The sequence below is a fragment of the Oryx dammah genome, unplaced genomic scaffold (genome assembly GCF_014754425.2).
Source record: "Oryx dammah isolate SB20612 unplaced genomic scaffold, SCBI_Odam_1.1 HiC_scaffold_17, whole genome shotgun sequence".
NCBI classification, from domain to species: domain Eukaryota; kingdom Metazoa; phylum Chordata; class Mammalia; order Artiodactyla; family Bovidae; genus Oryx; species Oryx dammah.
The window spans coordinates 60,094,781-60,115,353 of record NW_024070201.1 but is presented as its reverse complement, the minus strand read 5'-3'; the positions used below and the strand labels follow the sequence as shown (position 1 = coordinate 60,115,353).

The 20,573-nt window shown below is 34.1% G+C and overlaps 1 protein-coding gene across 1 annotated transcript in view; it reads right to left on the bottom strand.

The window, feature by feature from the left end:
- ELP4 (elongator acetyltransferase complex subunit 4) overlaps positions 1-20,573 on the bottom strand; it is a 245,967-nt gene that overhangs the window by 146,258 nt on the left and 79,136 nt on the right. Inside the window, exons 6-7 of the mRNA XM_040258946.1 lie at positions 5,647-5,731; positions 909-1,097 (exon numbers count right to left, since the gene is read on the bottom strand). Coding sequence (XP_040114880.1) covers positions 909-1,097; positions 5,647-5,731 — 274 coding nt within the window. The remainder of the gene's footprint in view (positions 1-908; positions 1,098-5,646; positions 5,732-20,573) is intronic.

The following is a 20,573-nucleotide window of genomic DNA, read 5'->3' as shown; positions in this document are numbered from 1 at the left end:
ACACACACACACACACACAAGAGGCAAGAAAGGGACCAGTCTTATGCAGATCAGCTTTTTTCTTCCCCATTTTTTTTTTTACTATGGTAAAACATATACAATGTAAAATTTACCTTTTTAACCATCTTAAATTGTACAGTTAAATGGTATTAAATACATTCATAATGTGTTACCATCACCACCAGCTATCTCCAGAACTCTTTCCATCTTCTAAAGCTGAAACTCCATACCCATTAAACAATAAGTCCTCATTCTCTCCTACTGTCAGCTCCTGGCAATCACCATTCTACTTTCTGTCTCCAGAATTTTGACTATTCTAAGTATGTCATATAAGTGGATTCACAGTATTTATCTTTCAGTGACTGACTTATTTCACTTAACAAAATGTTCTCAAGATTTACTCCTGTTGTAACACACTTCAGAATCTCCTTCCTTTTTAGGGTTGAATAATATCCTGTTGTATGGATACGCCACATTTTGCTTATCTATTCAGCTGTCAGTGAATAGTCAGGCTGCTTCTACATTTTAGGTCTTGCAAATAATGCTGTTGTACATAGGTGTAAAAATATCTCTTCAAGATCTATATTCAGATTGGTTTTATGATCAATGAAAAGATACTGCAGCAAAATCAACCTTATGTCACAATGATATTAGCAAGTTTACAATAAATTCAAGAAAAATTATAATAAAATTAGTAAAGATGAAATTACCATATATTCACTGTATACTAAAACCATAGATACTAAAGAATTGAATAATCTTCAAAGATACCTTGCTGCTTTGGCATTTTTAGCATCTAAAATCTCTTTTACACAAACGACACGTGAAAATAATTTATAAAGCATTTATATACTGTTCTTTAACAATGAACCATGAGTTAGGACAAAGTAGTTTAGGGAAATTCTTACCTGGATAAGGTGTGTTGGCACTGTAATGATACAGGCTGAAAGAGAGGTTCGCAGAAGCGCACGGAGTATATAGAGGAACTTCGTGAGGCTGTGACTCGCGTCACAATTTTCTGCACAGCAAATATCATCTCCCCACAAAGGTGAACCAAGATTCTGGATTCCTATTCTTAAAATGTTTTTCTGTTTTTTTCTAAGCAAAAGTGAGAGGGAAGTAAACACAGTAAGCTTTAGTAAATGACAGGATACCTCATTTACTTTTATCTGCCAGTTCTTATTTTCATTCAAAACATATCCGAGAGACAATGTCAACAGATGTGGGAAAAAAACTTTATGTAGTATCAATAATAAGGCAATATAAAGGAGATCTTTCAGATTATGATACTATAAAAAATAGCAGAACTATTTTTTTCTTGTGCTTTTTCCTTTTGGAAAAATTGAGTATCACAGGCCTTAAACTTTTAATTGTTTCTAAATTTTAACAGTGACTACTCTAAGAATCATGTTTGAGGCAATTAAAGTAATACATAACAAATCACAGATAATAATAAAGAGAATCTAAACTAGAATGTGCACAAGCCATTCTTAGTATTACAAAATTCTGTTTTACAATAAACTACAGAGTGCTCACTATTTCTCAGATAAATTCTATCATGTTAATTGCCTACTATTCTGTTTGGAAAAAGTTTAAAAATGTATTTTTTGGTGTTTAACATTTTGCACTTGCCTCTATTTTTTCTCCTTGAAGCTACTTTTATGATCATTTGACACTTTTCACAAAACAGGTGAACATTTAGAACTTGAGCCCATTGACATTAAGGTCAGAATAACAGTTAATGATATTTCTTGGGAAAAGAGCATTGAAAAACCATTAAGTAAAACCTAATTTGAATGTCAATAAACGTCTGCCAGCAGATATGTTTATAATAAATCTTACTGTTTGGGTTATTCTAACCAGACAAATGTTTTGCAAATGCTTTCCTTAGCAATTCAGCAAAATTTCCAGGCAAAGGAAGGAGCTATTAGCAAAACCTGGCACATTGAAATAATTGGAAAATCATTACCATTCTAACAGGAAAAATAAGATTTATTCTCCTAAAGCAAAGATTTGGAACATGCCTCTTTAGAACAGATTTCTGATAAAACAAGATCCTAAACGTGCTATTGCTATAAAATGCCATTAATAAAATTTATGAAGGTGATTTTGTGTATTCCTTTTCAAGGAGGATTTACTGATAAAAGGAAGTAGGGAAAATGAATAAAACATTGAAATGTTATAAGAGGAAAACCTAAGAAGACAGTAGTTAGTAAGATAGGTAAAACAGAGGCTTTTAAATCTGCACTGTATAGCTAAGTAGATGTATGATTTTGGACAAAACACTTACATTACTTAGGTCCTAGTTTTCTCATTTCTTAAAAAAAAGGACAGAACAGAATATTGCTCTATGAGCCTATGCATGCCCGCGTGTGTGCTTAGCTGAGTCTGACTCTTTGCGACCCCATGGACTGTAGCCTACCAGCCTCCTCTATCCTGGGATTCTCCAGGCAAAAATACAGGAGTGGGTGGCCATTTCCTCCTCCAGGGGATTGTCCCAACCCAGGGTTCGAATCCAAGTCTCTTGTGTCTCCTACAATGGCAGGCAGATTCTTTACCACTGAGCAACCTGGGAAGCCCCTATGAGACTATATAATTCCTCAAATATATAAAGTGATACAACAGCCTGTATAAAACTATGAGAATGAAATTTAAAATGGAAGAATTTAGTCTAAGCACATTTGAGAAAAACTTTTTGACTTCAAGGACCTACAGCACAATGACAATATCAAGGCTGTTGGGTCAGTTTCCTTTTCTGCTTGTCTTGAGGGTATGATGACAATATACCATAGGTTGTGATCCTCAACAGTCCATAAAAAATGCTTTCTTAGTATTTCTGTATTGAATAAAATAATGTAGTATATGTTAGAAGTATAAATAAATATCTGATGAGTTCCTGTGAAGTATCTGTGAAATATAGCAGGTTATTCATTTTTCTGTATTACTTAGAAACTCAGAATTTAAACAAAATGGCAAGAGTAAGGTTCATATTCTCATCCCCAAACTTGCTATCTCATGATATATAGCGTAAGTTAGATTCCTAAAAGAATGAGCAACCTGGAAAAAAAAATTCCCAAACAAAATCTAGATATTAGAATGAAATCTGATGGTAAAAGGAGAGCAGCATCATATTGTATACCCTGTCAACATTTCAGAAAGGTCAGCTGTATTTTAACTCACAGTCATCATTACCTACTACTGTTGTATCAAAAAAGTTTATACAAGTTTATAACAAAATTGCTGTCAGTGCAGAATCAGGACAACCACAGTTTAATGACTTTGACGGTTACACTGATATTCACGTATAGGAAGAATGAAAAGATTAAGCCAGAGAATGAATGAGTGATAGATATTTAAGTGAAGTGGGTACACAGCACATTAGAACATAATTGAGCATAATACTTAGCAGAGATAATACATTTATATTTTTAAAAATATGACAGTATTGTAAAAACAAAGGTTGAGTTACAAACTTCCTGTGTTGTTTGGAACATATAATTCCTTGCTATACCATATAATAATGGGGCATACTGCGAGGCATAATAAAATTAAAAAAATAAACTTTTGCTGATAGCTGAACAATAAATAAATTTATTCCTTTGAGGAGATCTAAAATAGGTAATATGGTACTCTAAGTAAAAATCAATGTTCAAATTTCACTTACTGAATTATTTCTTAGATATCTGAAAATGAAAAATAAAATTATGACAGCAATTTGTAAATTTTCCCACTCCAAATATCTTTACAGATAAGCTACAATACTTTACTTACTACCAGTATTAATTATACAGTAGTATATAATATTCTGCTCCTTAGAGTCCATTTGTTGACTCCAACTAGTTTATTTGAAAATGTTGTGACAGAGAAAGTAAGATGAAAATATCCTTTTAAAAAGTAGGATTTACTTCAGTGTCAGGATATTCTCTTGACTCAGGAATAATATTTTTTGAAGTGGTGCCTGATAGATGTATTTTTGTGGCTTCTGGAAGTCATCTAAAGTTTCTGAGACAGATAACAGACTAGGTAATTTAGCAAATGATGTAATCCATAATTCAAAAATATACAAATTCATTAACTATATTTTAGTTCCAATAAAATAGGAAATATATTTATAATAACTTATTGCCATATTTAATTAAAATTAATTTTTAGCATTCCTGGTACTCACCATAAAAATGTATTTCTCAACCTTGTTTAATCTTTATGAAAGTTATAGACCCAAACCAGTCTGTTGTCTATTAATGTTCATAAAATAAAATATCATTTATTTAAAATGGTGTTAATTCATATTCAAAGAAACAAGTAAGAAAAGCTTTTCATTCCATCCTAATAATAATAGCTTACTTTTTAAGGGCTTTTTGGATGTGTGTGTGTGTGTGTGTGTGTGTGTACATACTTCTATATCTAAGTATGAGGGTATTTATTGCCTTCGCTTTTCTTGCATTCTATAAAATTTCTTGCTCTTAGAAGATGTGTCATCCTACAAGAGCAGCAGCTCTGCACAATGTACCACAGGAACTGTTATGACATGCCTGTTTCCATAGTTACCGGAGCGCGTGGGGAGAAGTGTCTGTCAGGGACCAATTTACCTCTCCAGACGGGCACTGCCACCAAAGAGAAGATATGGAGCCCATAAATCTTAGCGAGACCAAAAATGGAGCAACAGTGACCAAAATAAAACTGTACTAAATACCAAGGGCTGTCACAAAAACTGTAACATGCATAAAAGACCATCTATAAATGAATGTGCGCCTCACCATACACACATAAATGTTTTTAACCTGCTATTAAACTGATGATCAAAACAGATTCTAAAAGTATTTCTTTTGCCACGGACAGTGTTAAATATAGCAATAAAGCTAAAGAATATTTAAAGATCTATGATACGAATTAAGAGCAAGTGTGGTTAATAATGCCAAAAATAAGACTTTTGGCTTTTTTGTCTTCTTCAACAAAAATAATGGTGCTCTGGAAATAATTCTGCTAAAATAATATAAATGAAATGCAAATCTTTTAGCAGCAATAGCAATTAAAATTACTGAGGAAGAATTGTGAAAGGCATGATATCTAGAAATAAAATTTCCCCCATTTTGTTCAAGTTAAACTAACCGGAACATTTTTAATGGTAGGAATCCAGAGGAAATTTTTAAAAATAGAGCTACAGAGAAATAGTTAAGATATAAAATATTTTAATGTAGCAAATAAAAAATGCATATTTTATTCAATGAGACAACTCAAAGCATAATATAATAAATAAAATCGTGAAACTCGTAATTCAAAATTAAGGCCTGAGTGACATAACTGTAAAAAATTGAGATAGAAAAATACAAGTCATGCAAATTTAACAGTAATTTTCAAGCTATGTTATTTATTAATTTCAGGCACTACAAATACATATTTAAAAGTAATTCGTGTTGACAATGCATATGAACATTTTCTGTGTATCCACTGAGAACTGAGCAAAAATTCAAAGCACACATTTATAGTCAAACTAAGGCTGCATGTGTTCTGCTTATTTACATCCTCTGTGTTTAGAAACAGCTTGCTCACTGTTGATTACTCTAAGCCCTTCTGGTTCTAGCCCTAGAGAGTTTAAAAACAACATTACATACATGATTATAAAAAGGTTTTGAAGTTTTTCAATACCTGGGGATTGGATCCATCAAATCCTTCCTCATAAATAATGTTCTGGATAAACTGTAGCAGCTTCATGTAGCCAGAGGTCAAAGAACTGTTGATAAGAAGTGGTTCAAATACATAAATGGGCTTATTACACAGCAAATACAAACTGTAAGCTACAACATTAAACAATTAATTAAAAGTACACATTTATGAGATTATACTTAAATATCAGATAAGCCAAAATAATATAAATAATTCTAAAATAAAAAGTCAATACATGCATGGAATAAGTTGCATTGCCCTATATTAACTAACTCAATGCTCTTGACATCATGGGAAGATAAAAATCTGTGGAGACTGAGATGACTTAATTTTATGTCAGGCTTAGTTACCACCAAGAAAATTAATGATTTAATGAAGAAACCTAAAAGATGAAGCCACTATAGCTTTTCAGGAGTAATCATGGATAATTAACACATAGTTAATGAACTGCTATGCCAAGTCAACACCTGAATCAACATTCTGATCACCTGAGTTTATCTTTCATCAAAGTTTTAATATTCTTAAAACAAAATTGCAAAAATAATACTAATTCAAAAGCAATTTTTTAAGACAAAGAAGACAAGTGGATATAAACTCCACTTTTGTTTGTAAAAAGATGACAAAAATATAAAAATTTAAGAGGATAAACTATTTCCTATATGAATATTAGCATTAATGTTACTATTTAAAAATATTTTAAAAGTGCTATTAAACATAACAAAAATTTAATAAGAGTTAAGATAATCTTCTTAAATATTAACTGAATTTAAGATTCTTCATGATGGATAACTTGTGTGCTATGTCTGAACATAAAATGAGATGATGATCAAATTCTGGAGCATTGCAATTTCATAGAAACTGAAGTACCTAATACTGTAGAAGCTGTGGGTGATCTTAAAAATACAAAAGCATTTGCTTTACTGTGATCTTAGGTAAAGCGATCATATAGGTAGAAGTGCCTGCCATAGGAAAGAAGAAAATATAATTTGAAGCATTCAGGTAACATTAAAGAATATTCTTTTTTTTTTTTAAAGAATATTGTTAAGAAGCTAGGAAATGCAGCAAACCATTTAAATAAATGTGCACAAAATTAATAATAAGTGTGCACAAAATTACTTTAATGATAATTAAATTAATTAATGATTTTGCATATATATTTAGCAAAAATATATGCACATCTTTGTAAACATTTTATTGAACAGTCACACCCAGTCTAAAAGTACATCTCTAATAACAACAACAAAAGAAAACCAAGAAAAGAGAATGGTGTTCTGTGCAAAACAAGTATTACTCCAATTGAAGGATTTGGCAATACGATTATTTCTCATATACTTATTTCTCCATTTTCAATGAAAATACAATGGATTACATGAAGGAGATATTTTTCTACTTTCATGAGTGAGGAAATGTGTCTATAAATAATCATATTCCACAAGGACAACGATGTGACTATTTCACATCTTAACACATATTTATCCTAGCGAGTCCAACGTTTAGAACAGTGTTTTTGTTTGAACACAACAGATTCAATTTCTATCTGGGTCAATTAGCTTCAGTAGCTACAATCTGCTCCAAGATTTTATTATGAAATGAATTCCAGCCAACCATTTGACGAAAGTCACTATGGGTTAAAGGAGGGTGGATCAGAAACATATCCAGTATATCCTAATCCACCAGTAATGAATCTACCTAAGACCATTACTATTTCATATATTCAAAAAGTTTCTCAAGTATTTTTCCCTCTGCCCTAAGTTGTTCGATAATAAAATCTGCTTCAAGTATTTGGTAGTAAATTTGGTGTCTAAAGGCCCATTACTAAATACTACATACATAAATTACTTTTTTAGTTTTAGTTGCTACCATTTATCCACTTCATCTTTTCACAGCTTGATAAGATAACTATAGTACATCTTCAATGGTTTGGAGACAGTGGTTCTTCTGGTAGGAGAACAAAAACAAGACATAAAGCCAAATATGCCTTAGTCTTTTTTCTTATTTCATATTGACATACATAATCCAATCACTAACAGTGATTAGAAAATTATAATAAAATAAATTTCTCCAAACTAGTAAGATTTCTAGGAAAATAAACACTTTGATCAATGGGAAAAAAATCATACATTTAGGTATATTAAGGATATTCATTTTTAGATACATGGGATTAGAACTTTTAAAACTGGACTAGTTTATATAATATTAACATTAAAATACTAACTATTGTTAATCTTCATGAGATTTAAGTTCTTGTCAACAATATTTTATCATAATATATTTTTTACTGAAAATAAATATCTTGTGTCATCTAAATTTTTTATTAAACCTCTTTAATTTTGAGGATGTTGCCTTTATATTTGTTCAGCAGTCTAGTAACTCATAAAACAGGAGTTGTCAAGAAGTAAATCCAGTTACAAATATGACCCTGGCTTCCTTATTAATGTTTCCAAACATTTAACAAAGGTAGGTTATCGTGGTGTGTACAACATATTCCACAGGCAGCCCATTTCAAATCACATATATTATTTTGCCTGATTTTCATAATTTTTGATAACTTTCATAGTAAAATTACCTATCATGAAATTCTACAATGTCTTTAAAACTATGCTGCTGCTGCTGCTGCTAACTCGCTTCAGTCGTGTCAGACTCTGTGCGACCCCACAGACGGCAGCCCATCAGGCTCCCCCGTCCTATAACAGTACGAAAATATTAAAAATTAGAATTTTAACTTTACCTTTAAAATATTGGGCATTTAAAATTTTCTTTAGTTAAAAAATTGTCCAGGTGCATTATTTATGTATCTGCTATTACCACACTGTCTGATAGGAATTTCTTTATATTAATATACAAATATGGACAAAAGGGGTCCAATTACCCAATGTAAACCTATATGCTGATGCTCAAGTTAACACCTTTAAAAAGTTGATAAAAAACATGACATTTTCATTCCTTATCAATGTCCCTTCTCCCCCAATTTTCAGCAATAGGTCCAAAGGATATTTGCATCAGAGAACTGTAATGTATATCAAGAAATGGCATTCGTTTTCCTGTGAAAGGTAATTTTGTCATTTAATCTCATTGAGAAAGATAAAGAACACTACTGTAAAAAAAAATCAGATGTATATCTAGAAAATAAATCTGGTAATCAGATAATAAATAATACATAATTACCTTGCACCTTCTCAAACAATGAGAGAAGGTCTTAATGTGATGAAAGAATAAATGTATCAACAACAGAAAAGCTTAGGTAACAGGAGATAAGATTTTATCTTTGAAAAAACATTATAAAAATAAAATCAGTATATGTGAAATTAGTTGATAAGTGAAAAGTTAACTCTTAGATAATAAATATGATATATTAACTGGCAAAGTATCTGGCACATTAAATACTCAAAAATCTTTTGCATCACTGTCACAACATTTGATCATTATGGCAACTTTGTGAGGTAAATACAGCCATTAACTCCATTTTATGGTTGAGAAAATTAAGACCCATTAGAGACTAAGTAATCTGACCATGGCTGTACAATTAAGTAACAGAAGTGGCGCCTAAAATTCAAGTTTTCTAAAACTTCAAGTCTTTTGGTTAAACTAGAGTGAGGTCCAGATTCAATGAAAAGTCTCTGGATCCAAATACAGATGAGGTTTGAATATGGCTCAATTCAACACAGTCAAAGTATTCAGGCATATAGTCATATATATAGGTGTGCCTACTCAATCTGTCTGACTTCTTGTGACCCCATGGACTATGGCATGCCAGGCTCCATGGGATTCTCCAGGCAAGAGTACTGGAGTGGGTTGCCATTCCCTTCTCCAGGGGATCTTCCGACCCAGGGATCGAGTCCAGGTCTCCTGCGCTCCTGTGATGACAGGCAGATTCTCTACCACTGAGCCACCTGTCACAGGAAGGTATTCTTTTAGTTGCATGCGTTGGTGAGAACTTCACCAATAGGTAGGCCTTGTATTAACTTGGTGTATGGTTTATAAAGAAAATTCAATATTGAAAAGCACAGATTTACAAATACAGAAAGTAGGTGCTAGTACAGCACAGTGGAAAGTGTGCTCAAGATCCGGGTTCTAGTTTTATCTGTACCAGCAACTGGAGCAGAATATGTGATTTGAGGCAAATTCTTTAAATTTTCTGTTCTGAACTTTGAAATTTTCTCATCTGTAAACCAAAGGAGCATACTAGATAATCTCTGTTGTCCATTCTGACTTAAAATTATATGATTCAAGGATTAATTTTCTTTTCTATTTTAAGATGACTTTTCTCATTAAAATGATTCAGTTAGTTTTTTAAAAGTAAGAACTTCTGTTGCATTTAAATATTGATGTTAACTACTTCTTAAGAAGAGAAACTATTATAACTACCAACTATGATTGACTTAAAGATGAAGCATTTTTGATATTATGCAAATCACTGAGAAAATATAATTTGTATTACCAAAAATCTATTTACACATATATTTCAGGTATTCCTCTATGACAAAGGGTGAGACATACTTGTAAGGCTGTATGCACAATATCAAATGTTTCAACTAACTGTGTAAAATAGTTTGCTGAGCTAAAGTTATATTAGCATACAATTTGCATGTAGCTATAAAGACTGTGAAGTCTACTCACAAGTAATTTTCAAGTTAAAAATTCCATTATTATTACACTAAAGGATGTCATTTATTGGTTTTTCTTTTCTGATGCTTTTCGCCTAAGGACATTGAGTTTGGTTCTCTTCACCATGGATACTCAATTAAGAGAACATAAAGGGACCAGGAATGTGTTAAGGGAACAAAGGTGGGCTGTGGCCAGCACAGACCTCTGGGCCACAGCTGGGCAAGTACTAAGATCATGAAGACAGAAGAACTGTATGCATCTTGAAACAACCCACTGACTGACAGGGACACTGCTGAGAATGGTTATGATCTTTCATGAAAAATAATTCAGTTCAATTAGTCTGATTTGCATTAATTATTGATATAAAAAAAGTCACTAGATTATGTCTCGTACTACCCATCTTTACTGCTGTCATCTCTCCAACTTTGTGTCATTACTCATCTTTCAAACACCCCGGCCTCTCAGTTTCTTGACCACCTCTCTTCCAACAATCTTGTCTCCATTCAACCTCTAATACCCATTTCCATGGTCATATCTTAGATCTTGTCATCATCAATAACTGCTATCCTTATATAATCTCAGTTCATACACTCTCCTCCCTACAACCACCACTTTCTGTCTTTTCACTCAGAGTACCATTTAACTAGAATAGTAGTTTTGCTGAGAAAGTGAGACAAAGCAAGAGAAGGGCAAGGAAGTGAAGATTAAAGCTGACCATGGATCAAGATGGTTAATCAGCTGAAAGAGTGTATCAAGGCAGGTGAGAGGTGGTAGCCAACTGTACAGTGGTCTCAGTAAAGTCAAATGCTCGCATGGGGCTTCTGCATAGTTTACTTATTTTATACATCGTAGTTTGTACTTTTTGCAATGGCACCCCACTCCAGTACTCTTGCCTAGAAAATCCCATGGACAGCGGAGCCTGGAAGGCTGCAGTCCATGGAGTCACTGAGGGTCGGACATGACCGAGCGACTTCACTTTCATTTTCATGCATTTTAGAAGGAAATGGCAACCCACTCCAGTGTTCTTGCCTGGAGAATCCCAGGGATGGAGGGGCCTGGTGGGCTGCCGTCTATGGGGTCGCACAGAGTCGGATACAACTGAAGCGACTTAGCAGCAGCAACAGCATCCTTATCCTGCCCCTCCTCCTTTCCCTCTCCCAGCCTGTAACCATTAGTTTGCTCTCTATATCTGTGAGTCTGTTGCTGCTTTGCTTTATTCATTAGATTCCATGCATAAGTGATAATACAGTATTTGTCTTTCTCTGACTTATTTCACTAAGCATAATACTCTCCAGGTCCATCCATGATGTTGCAAATGGCAAAATTCCGTTTTTCAATGACTAAGTAATATTTCATTGTATATGTATATCATATCTTCTTTATCCACTCATCTATTAATGGACACTTAGCTTGCTTTTATATCTTGGTTATTGGAAATAATTCCACTATGTAGATTGAGATGCATGTATCTTTTTGTATACATGTATCTTAATAAGTGTTTTCACTTGTTAAGTCTTTTAATAGTACATCTTTTAATAAGTTACTTTCAGGAGTGAGCTAAATAATGTGGAAGGCACAATGAACATGACCACTGTTCATTTGTGGGCCTATATATAAGGAGAAATTGAACTCCAAATGTATTTTTCTCAAAGGAAAGAATGGGATAGGGAAAAGAGAGCTGATTGTCCAGATTGAAAAACTGGCTGAAGTAGTTTTATTTTTTTCCCAAAGAAGAAATAATTTTACTGATTCTTATAAATGGTATGATGGCAACAATGATAACGTACACTCTCACTTTTGACATACTTTCCTAGAATTGTTTTAACAATGCACACTTGTACAATTAACATGAGTGACATTTGTTTCTCCACACTATCTTTAACACAACACATTATCATTTTAAATATTTAGTAGCTGAAAAAATGGTACATAGTATTTGTCTTTGTTGTATATATCTCTAGTATCATAGTATATATCTCTTTGGTTTTTGCTTATATTTCTTTGATTACTAGTTAGCCTTATTATCTATTTCTGTATCTTTTTTGAGAACAGCTTCTTGATTTCTTCTGCCCATTTTGTATTAGGGCACTCAACTTTTTCTTACTAATTTAAAAATGGCTTTAATTTACTAAATATGTATAAGTATATATGTATCTATATATACATATATTTGTACTTTTAAAAATTCTGAAACAATCTCAAATTTATAGAAAAGTTGTATACATAAAACAAAAATCTTTATTCTGTATTTCACTAGAGAATAAGTTGCTGACATGATGACCCATCACTTCTTAATAATTTGGGGTATGATTCCTACAAACAAAAACATTCCCCTATATAACAATAATATAGCCATCTGACTTAGGATATTGATATAATTAGGAAATGGATACTACCATCAAAATCTTCAGATCCCACTCAAGTTTTGCCACCTGTGCCAGTATCATCCTTCATCGCAAAAAGACTGAATTCAGAATCACGTGTTACATTCAAATTGTCTCTTCAGCCTCCTTCAACCAGGAAATTCCTCACATTTTTCTTGACTTTTATAATCTTGACACTTGAGGATTCCAGGCCAGCTATTTGGTAGCATGTTCCCAATTTGGGTTTGTCTGATGTTTCCTCATGGGTATATTTACATTATGAATACCTGGTAGGCATATCACAGAAGTGCTGCTGAGTTTTTTTTACTTCATGCTATCAGGGGATACATAACTTCAATTTGCCCCATTACTGGTGACCTTAACTCGATTAAGGTGATGTCTACCAGGCTTCTCTACCATAAAATTATACTGTCTCCTTTTTAGTCATCAGTATTTTGTGGGAAGGTACTTTGAGGGTATGTAAATATCTTGTTTGTTAATAATGTATTTATTTGTTCATTTTTGTCTATAAATATTCATGACTTCCTGTTTTATTAAATGGGTTACAATCCATTACTATATTTATTTATTTAATGCTCAAATTGTCTTTTCTTTGGCCAGTGGGAGTTCTTTTGAGCTGGCTTCTTATCTTTTTGACATGCCCCCATCATTCTTCAAGGACATCTAAGAATAAAAAAATGTTACAGATTTATTTTTTTCTTTCCTTTGAATCAAAGATTTCTCCAAAGAGTTCTGATTCCTCCAAAGAGAATCACTAGATATACTGTTTGCTATTTCCCCACTCCAAGATTTTAAACACTCTCTTTAATTTTCTTCTATTACTTTTATAATTTATTTTATTTAAATCTTTAACTCTTTGGAAATATAGTTTGATATGAGATATAAAGATTTGATTATATTATCCCCCAAGGGTTAGACTTTACACATTTATTTGAAATCCATTTCCTTTATGAAAAAATGTTTTCATCATAAAAATTCAGACATAAAAAACATAGAAGGGATAGAAAAAAAAAAAACCCAAAATCCACCACTCAAAGGCAAACATTGTTAACAATTTGAACATTCTTTCAGATACTGCTCTATAGCAATCCCTCTTTCTTTACTGAGAAAAATTACTGTGGGATGTTAGGAAGCATGATGATAAAAATGTTTGATTCTGAAGAGTATTTTACCAATAAACAAACATAAACAGAGTTATTATAACTATTTATTTAATTCTGGCATTTCACTCATAGCCTTTCCAATACTGATGTATATATATACTGAATCTCATAGTGTAAGACGAGCATTTAGCTTCCAGTTTTTCATGAGTTTTTCGACCAAATATCACTAAGTATATTTAAGAACCTAAACTAATGTGTACTGAATTTTTGTTAGAAAAGAATTTTGGAAAAGCTATATAAAATTTTATGTAAACAGGATTGCTGTTGCTGTTTAGTCACTAAGTCGTGTCTGACTCTTTGCAACCATATGGACTATAGCCCTTCAGGCTCCTCTGGCTGTGGGATTTTCCAGGCAAGAATACTGGAGTGGGCTCAGTCCTCCTTCAGGGGATCTTCCTGACCCAGGGATCGAACCCATGTCTCTTTCATTGGCAGGCAGAGTCTTTACTGTCAAGTGACCTGGGAAACCCTATATATGCCCTATGGGAAGCCCAGGGAATATAGGTAGAAACTGCTCTACCTATATCCCCTCATGAATAAATTTTTAAAGCATGGTATGACACCTGCCTATTTCTCTGACCTCATCAACCCTATTTCTCTGAACTCATCTTAGTAACACTTGTTATCACTCATGCTATTTCAACAACTAGGCCTTTCAGATACTTGAAAACACCAATTACTTTCCTTTCCTAGTACACCTGCTGTTCCCTAAGCCAAGAACATTTCTTGGCTTAGTGCTCTCTGTAAGACCACTTTTTTCTTCTTATGATTTTTTTCAAGTCTCAGGCTCAGGTCTTCAGAAAGGCCTCATCCTAAAACAATACAAAGTTTATTCCCTCCTCCCCTCAATGTATGGAGAGTGTTTTTTGTCTTTATACTACTTATCACAATTCATAATGAGATCTTTATCTGTTTATTTGTTTCTTTTTGGCTGTGCCCCACGGCATGTGTGAACTTAGTTCCCCGACCAGTGATTGAACCTGTGCCCCCCTGTACTGGAAGTGTGGTCTTAATCACTGGACCACCAGTGAAGTCCCTTCTTGTTTTATTAATTTTTTAAAATTGTACTTTCTTATTCTAAAAAAATTTTTTTAAATTATGCTTTCTTAAGCTATAAATGGTAAAGGATAACAGTTTACTGCAATAAACCTAGACCTTAACATGATTCTAGGCTCATAAAAGGTACTCAGGAGCATACAAGTTATTCACGCCAGAGAAGGTGTTCAATAAATATTGTTAGATATATGGTTATGCTTACTTACACCTGTAAATGGCACTATCCTAGTTCTCATGTCTAAAAGCATTCTTGATATTCTCTTTACTCTTTCCACAACCACAATGATATCAAAGAGATCAGAGAGGCAGCAAGGAACCAAATTAGGTAAGGACATGTAGACCTTATGGATCTCTGTTTGCATATAGGTTTTTTATTCTGAGTGAGATGGGATGTCATTAAAGGTTTGAGCCAGAGGAGTGATAAGAGCTGACTAATGCTATAAAACTGTACTGTCTAATAACACAGTATTTGTCACACATGGAACATGAAGTCAAGTTGGCCTTAGGAAGCATCATTATGAACAAACCTAGTGGAGGTGATGGAATTCCAGTTGAGCTATTTCAAATCCTAAAAGATGATGCTGGGAAAGTGCTGCACTCAATATGCCAGCAAATTTGGAAAACTCAGCAGTTGCCACAGGACTGGAAAAGGTCAGTTTTCATTCCAATCCCAAAGAAAGGCAAAGCCAAAGAATGTTCAGACTATAGCACAATTGCACTCATCTCACACGCTAGCAAAGTAATGCTCAAAATTCTTTAAGTCAGGCTTCAACAGTACATGAACCGTGAACTTCCAGACGTTCAAGGTGGATTTAGAAAAGGCATAGGAACCAGAAAACAAATTGCCAACATCTGTTGGATCATCAAAAAAGCAAGAGTTCCAGAAAAACATCTACTTCTGCTTTATTGACTACGCCAAAGCCTTTGACTGTGTGGATCACAACAAACTGGAAAACTCTTCAAGAGATGGGGATACCAGACCACCTGACCTGCCTCCTGAGAAATCTGTATGCAGGTCAAGAAGCAACAGTTAGAACTGGACATGGAACAACAAACGGGTTCCAAATCAGGAAAGGAGTACATGAAGGCTGTATATTGTCACCCTGCTTATTTAACTTATATGCAGAGTACATCATGAGAAATGCTGGACTGGATGAAGCACAAGCTGGAATCAAGATTGCCAGGAGAAGTATCAATAACCTCAGATATGCAGATGACACCATCCTTATGACAGAAAGTGAAGAACTAAAGAGCCTCTTGGTGAAAGTGAAAGGGGAGAGTGAAAAAGTTGGCTTAAAACTCATCATTCAGAAAACTAAGATCATGACATCTGGTCCTACCACTTCATGGCAAATAGATGGGGAAACAGTGGAAATAGTGGTTGACCGTATTTTTCTGGGCTCCAAAATCACTGCAGATGGTGATTGCAGCCATGAAATTAAAAGGCACTTGCTCCTTGGAAGAAAAGTTATAACCAACCTAGACAGCATATTAGAAAGCAGAGACATTACTTTGCCAACAAAGGTCCATCTAGTCAAAGCTGTGTTTTTTCCAGTAGTCATGTATGGATATGAGAGTTGGACTATAAAGAAAATGGAGTGCCTCAGAATTGATGCTTTTGAACTGTGTGGTGTTGAAGAAGACTCTTGAGAGTCCCTTGGACAGCAAGGAGATCCAGCCAGTCCATCCTAAAGGAAATCAGTCCTGAATATTCATCAGAAGGACTGATGCTGAAGCTGAAACTCCAATACTTTGGCCACCTGATGGGGCAAACTGACTCAATAGAAAAGACCCTGATGCTGGGAAAGATTGAAGGTGGGAGGAGAAAGGGATGACAGAGGATGAGATGGTTGGATGGCATCACCGACTCAGTGGACATGAGTTTGAGTAAACTCTAGGAGTTGGTGATGGACAGGGAAGTGTTGCGTGCTGCAGTCCATGAGGTTGCAAAAAGTTGGACATAACTGAGCGACTGAACTGAAGTCACACCTAGCTACTTACACTTAAATTAATAAAATAAAACAAAAATTTCAGTGTCACATTGAAAATACTCATTATTAGTTGCATGTGGCTTGTGGCTGCTATTTTGGGCAGTACAAGCATAGAAAACTTCCATCCTTGAAGAAAGTGCTATTGGACAGTACTATGTAAAAAAGTTCGTGAGAGCTGCTTTGGACACAAAAATAAGAGCTACCAAAAAGCAGAGAGCAAGATTAATTAGGAGGCTATGCCAAGAGTCCTGGCAAGAAATATGGGTGACTTAGGTTTAGCATGGTGGAGGTAAGGGATTTGATAAGTGATCAGGATCTGGATATATTGAAGATACAGTTGACAGGATTTACTGATAGACTGAATATAGAGAGTGAGACAGAGAAAGGGTCAACAATTGGAGAGAGACAATTGTTGGAGAGAGACAACGGAGACAAGGGTCAACAACTGCTTTATTGAAGAAAGGCTAGAAATATGAAAGAATATACATAAAATACATAAATAAGAGAGAGTACATCTATGGGCAAGATGACTAGGATTAGGAAGGTGGAAGATAACAAAACAACCAATGAAAATGGCATGCTAGAATGATGCAATTAAATTCCATGTATCCAAAGGCCCCCTTGAAGAACAGAAAGAAGAAAGAAAGGTAAACATATAAGCAAGTCATTTCTCTTCATTGGTCAGAATGAGGTTCAGGATAATAGTTCTCTTTCTACAGTTTCAGAGAGCATCTTTTTACTTTAATTATATCACAAGCAGATAAACAGGTAGATAAAATTCCTCCTCACACTTATATTTGCTTTTCTTTAGCTCTGAGATTTGTATATTATATCATTTATTATATATCCTTTGAATAGAGTAGTTTATAGTCTACTTCTATAACTATATGACTCTGTTATGAACCTTTAATCTCACCTAGAAGCTCTCTTCCAAAATTCCTTTTTCCTGAGTAAATTTTCAACTTATAACTTCTAAATATACTGTGGAGCTCTGTTGCTCAATCTAAGAAAAAAATCTGCATTTTTGAAGTAAAATATACTCTTACATGGCTATGTTTCAGTTATTGGTTTCATCCCACTAAATCTCTGTGCTAAGAACAAGACTATAGTTAATTTGAGTTATAACTACATTTTATTCTTTGATTCACTAATTCATTAATTATCAACTTAATACTTGCATCCTAGATTCAGACAATAAATAGATGAAAAAAATTATAACTTTTCCTCAAGGATTTCCTAAGCTTGTTGGGAACATAAGAATATAGACAAAACAAATAGTTAAGTGTAATGAAATTAGTGTTTTGACAAAAGTATGAACAAAGGAATATTAGTAGGAACATATGGGGAACACAGCTACGATTTGTCTAGGAAAATACTACAGAGGTTTATACAGAAGTTTCATTTACTATGGTAAAGAGACTTTGCAGGATAAGAAAAATGAAGTCTAAAATTGTAAATAATATTCCTATCCACTTTATACTGTTTTTCTCCTAGAAATTCTCCCGGAAAGGTAACTACTTCTCTTAGAATTCAGTTCATTCTAGTTAATACAAAACTTTTAGCTACTACTAGCTACTGTTCGGAGAAGGCGATGGCACCCCACTCCAGTACTCTTGCCTGGAAAATCCCATGGATGAGGAGCCTGGTAGGCTACAGTCCATGGGGTTGCTAAGAGTCGGATACGACTGAGCGACTTCGCTTTCACTTTTCCCTTTCATGCATTGGAGAAGGAAATGGCAACCTACTCCAGTGTTCTTGCCTGGAGAATCCCAGGGACGGGGGAGCCTGGTGGGCTGCCGTCTGTGGGGTCGCACAGAGTCAGACACGACTGAAGTGACTTAGCAGTAGCAGCTATTGTTAGCATAGATATGTAAAAGTAAAATCTTGAATTAAAAAAAAAAAACACATCAAAACAAAATCAATTATTTACTACCAACTGTATGCAAACTCAGTATTAAAGACCCAACATATTTATAATTTTAAAAGTACCATTTTACAATATAGTGGGTGAATTAGTTGGCTTGGGATACTAGAACAAAATATTGGTGGCTTAAACAACAGGAGTTAATTTTATTGCTGTTCTGGAGACCAGAAGTCCAAGATCATGGTGCCAGCAGGGCTGGTGTCTGGTGAGAGCCAGGGTTAGTGTTGGGTTGCAGATGGTCACCTTCTCGCTGTGAGCTCACATGGCTTTTCCTGGGTGTTTACTCAAGGAGAGAGTAGAGAACTCAGTGTCTCTCCTTCTTTTTCAACATCACCATCCTATCACGCCAGGGCCCCACCCTCAAGACCTCATCTAAGTGAGTGAAAGTGAAAGTCACTCAGTTGTTTTTGTCTGTCTTTTTGTGACCTCATGGACTATATAGTCCATGGAACTCTCCAGGCCAGAATACTGGAATGAGTAGCCTTTTCCTTCTCCAGGGGATCTTGCCAACCCAGGGATCAAACCTAGGTCTCATCTAACTAACTCCCAAATGCCCTATCTCCAAATTTTGGGGATTAGGGTTTCAACATATGAATTTGGGGAGGGGGGTGGATGGCATGAATACTAACATTCAGTCTGTAACAGTAGGTTAAGCAGTATGTTAGTAGATTCATGAATAAATAAAAAAGGATGACAATATCTTTCTAATAGGGAAAAAGAACTGTGCTTGGACATACCTATTAGCAAAGCTTAACTCAAAACAACATAAAATTAAAAAAAAAACAAATTGTAAACTATTTTAGAATTATTCTCAAAATCAGTTTTTCTATTGTTTTATGTTTGAGGTGATCAGATTTATAACAGTAAAATACCAAAACAAAATTATCTAGGCAATATTATTGTGACACATTTCAAGATTCTACAACCAGGCTTTAATTTGAAAGTTTAAACTGTAGGTATGAACATTTTCCATTGGCAAATATACCAGTAATTTTAGTTATTACAGATTTCAAATGACCTTCAGTTCTTCTTACTGTAAAAAAAAAAAAAACAACTTTATAGGTTTCAACAGTGCCTTTAGAAATTATAAAATTATATATTATATCCTCATACATGATAGACACAGCCATATTCTCTCGTCTTAATTATAGGAAAAATATGGACAAGTGTAAGGCTTAGCTTTATTGTTTTATAAATGAACCAGTAAGGTTCATTTTAGTGAAATGAGCACACGCTTTTCATAAAATAAATCTCACATGGTAAAGTACCCATTTTCAAAATTAATTTAATTACATGTTTAAAGTTTAATTACATTTAATTAAGCATTTAAGTTTAATATGAAATAAATGAATTATCAGTTAACTACTATGAAATGAAATACTGCCTTGATAATTAAAATCTATAAATTTTCCTGTTCCATGTAAAACTGTTAGTTCTCAAAAATATTTTTAAAATATATTTTAAAAACTACATCCCCATATCTAATCAAGGTATAATTTTTCTGGTGCCCAGGTTCTTGTTGGGTTATACATTTACTACAGCAGTAGATGGAGACAGCCTGGTAAAGAAAAGAGAGCAGAGGGTTTCGGACACTTGGGTTTGGTGTCAGCTTTCCTCACTCACAGACTAAAATAGTGGTAAAGCTGCTCAGTGTCTTTGTCCTCAAGTTTCCTACAAAGTGGGGATAATACTGCTTCTCTTATAGGGTTGTTTGGAGGATAAATGAGATAGTCCATGGTCTAATGCCTGGAACATTACCTGATATTGATCAGGTTAATTGACAAAT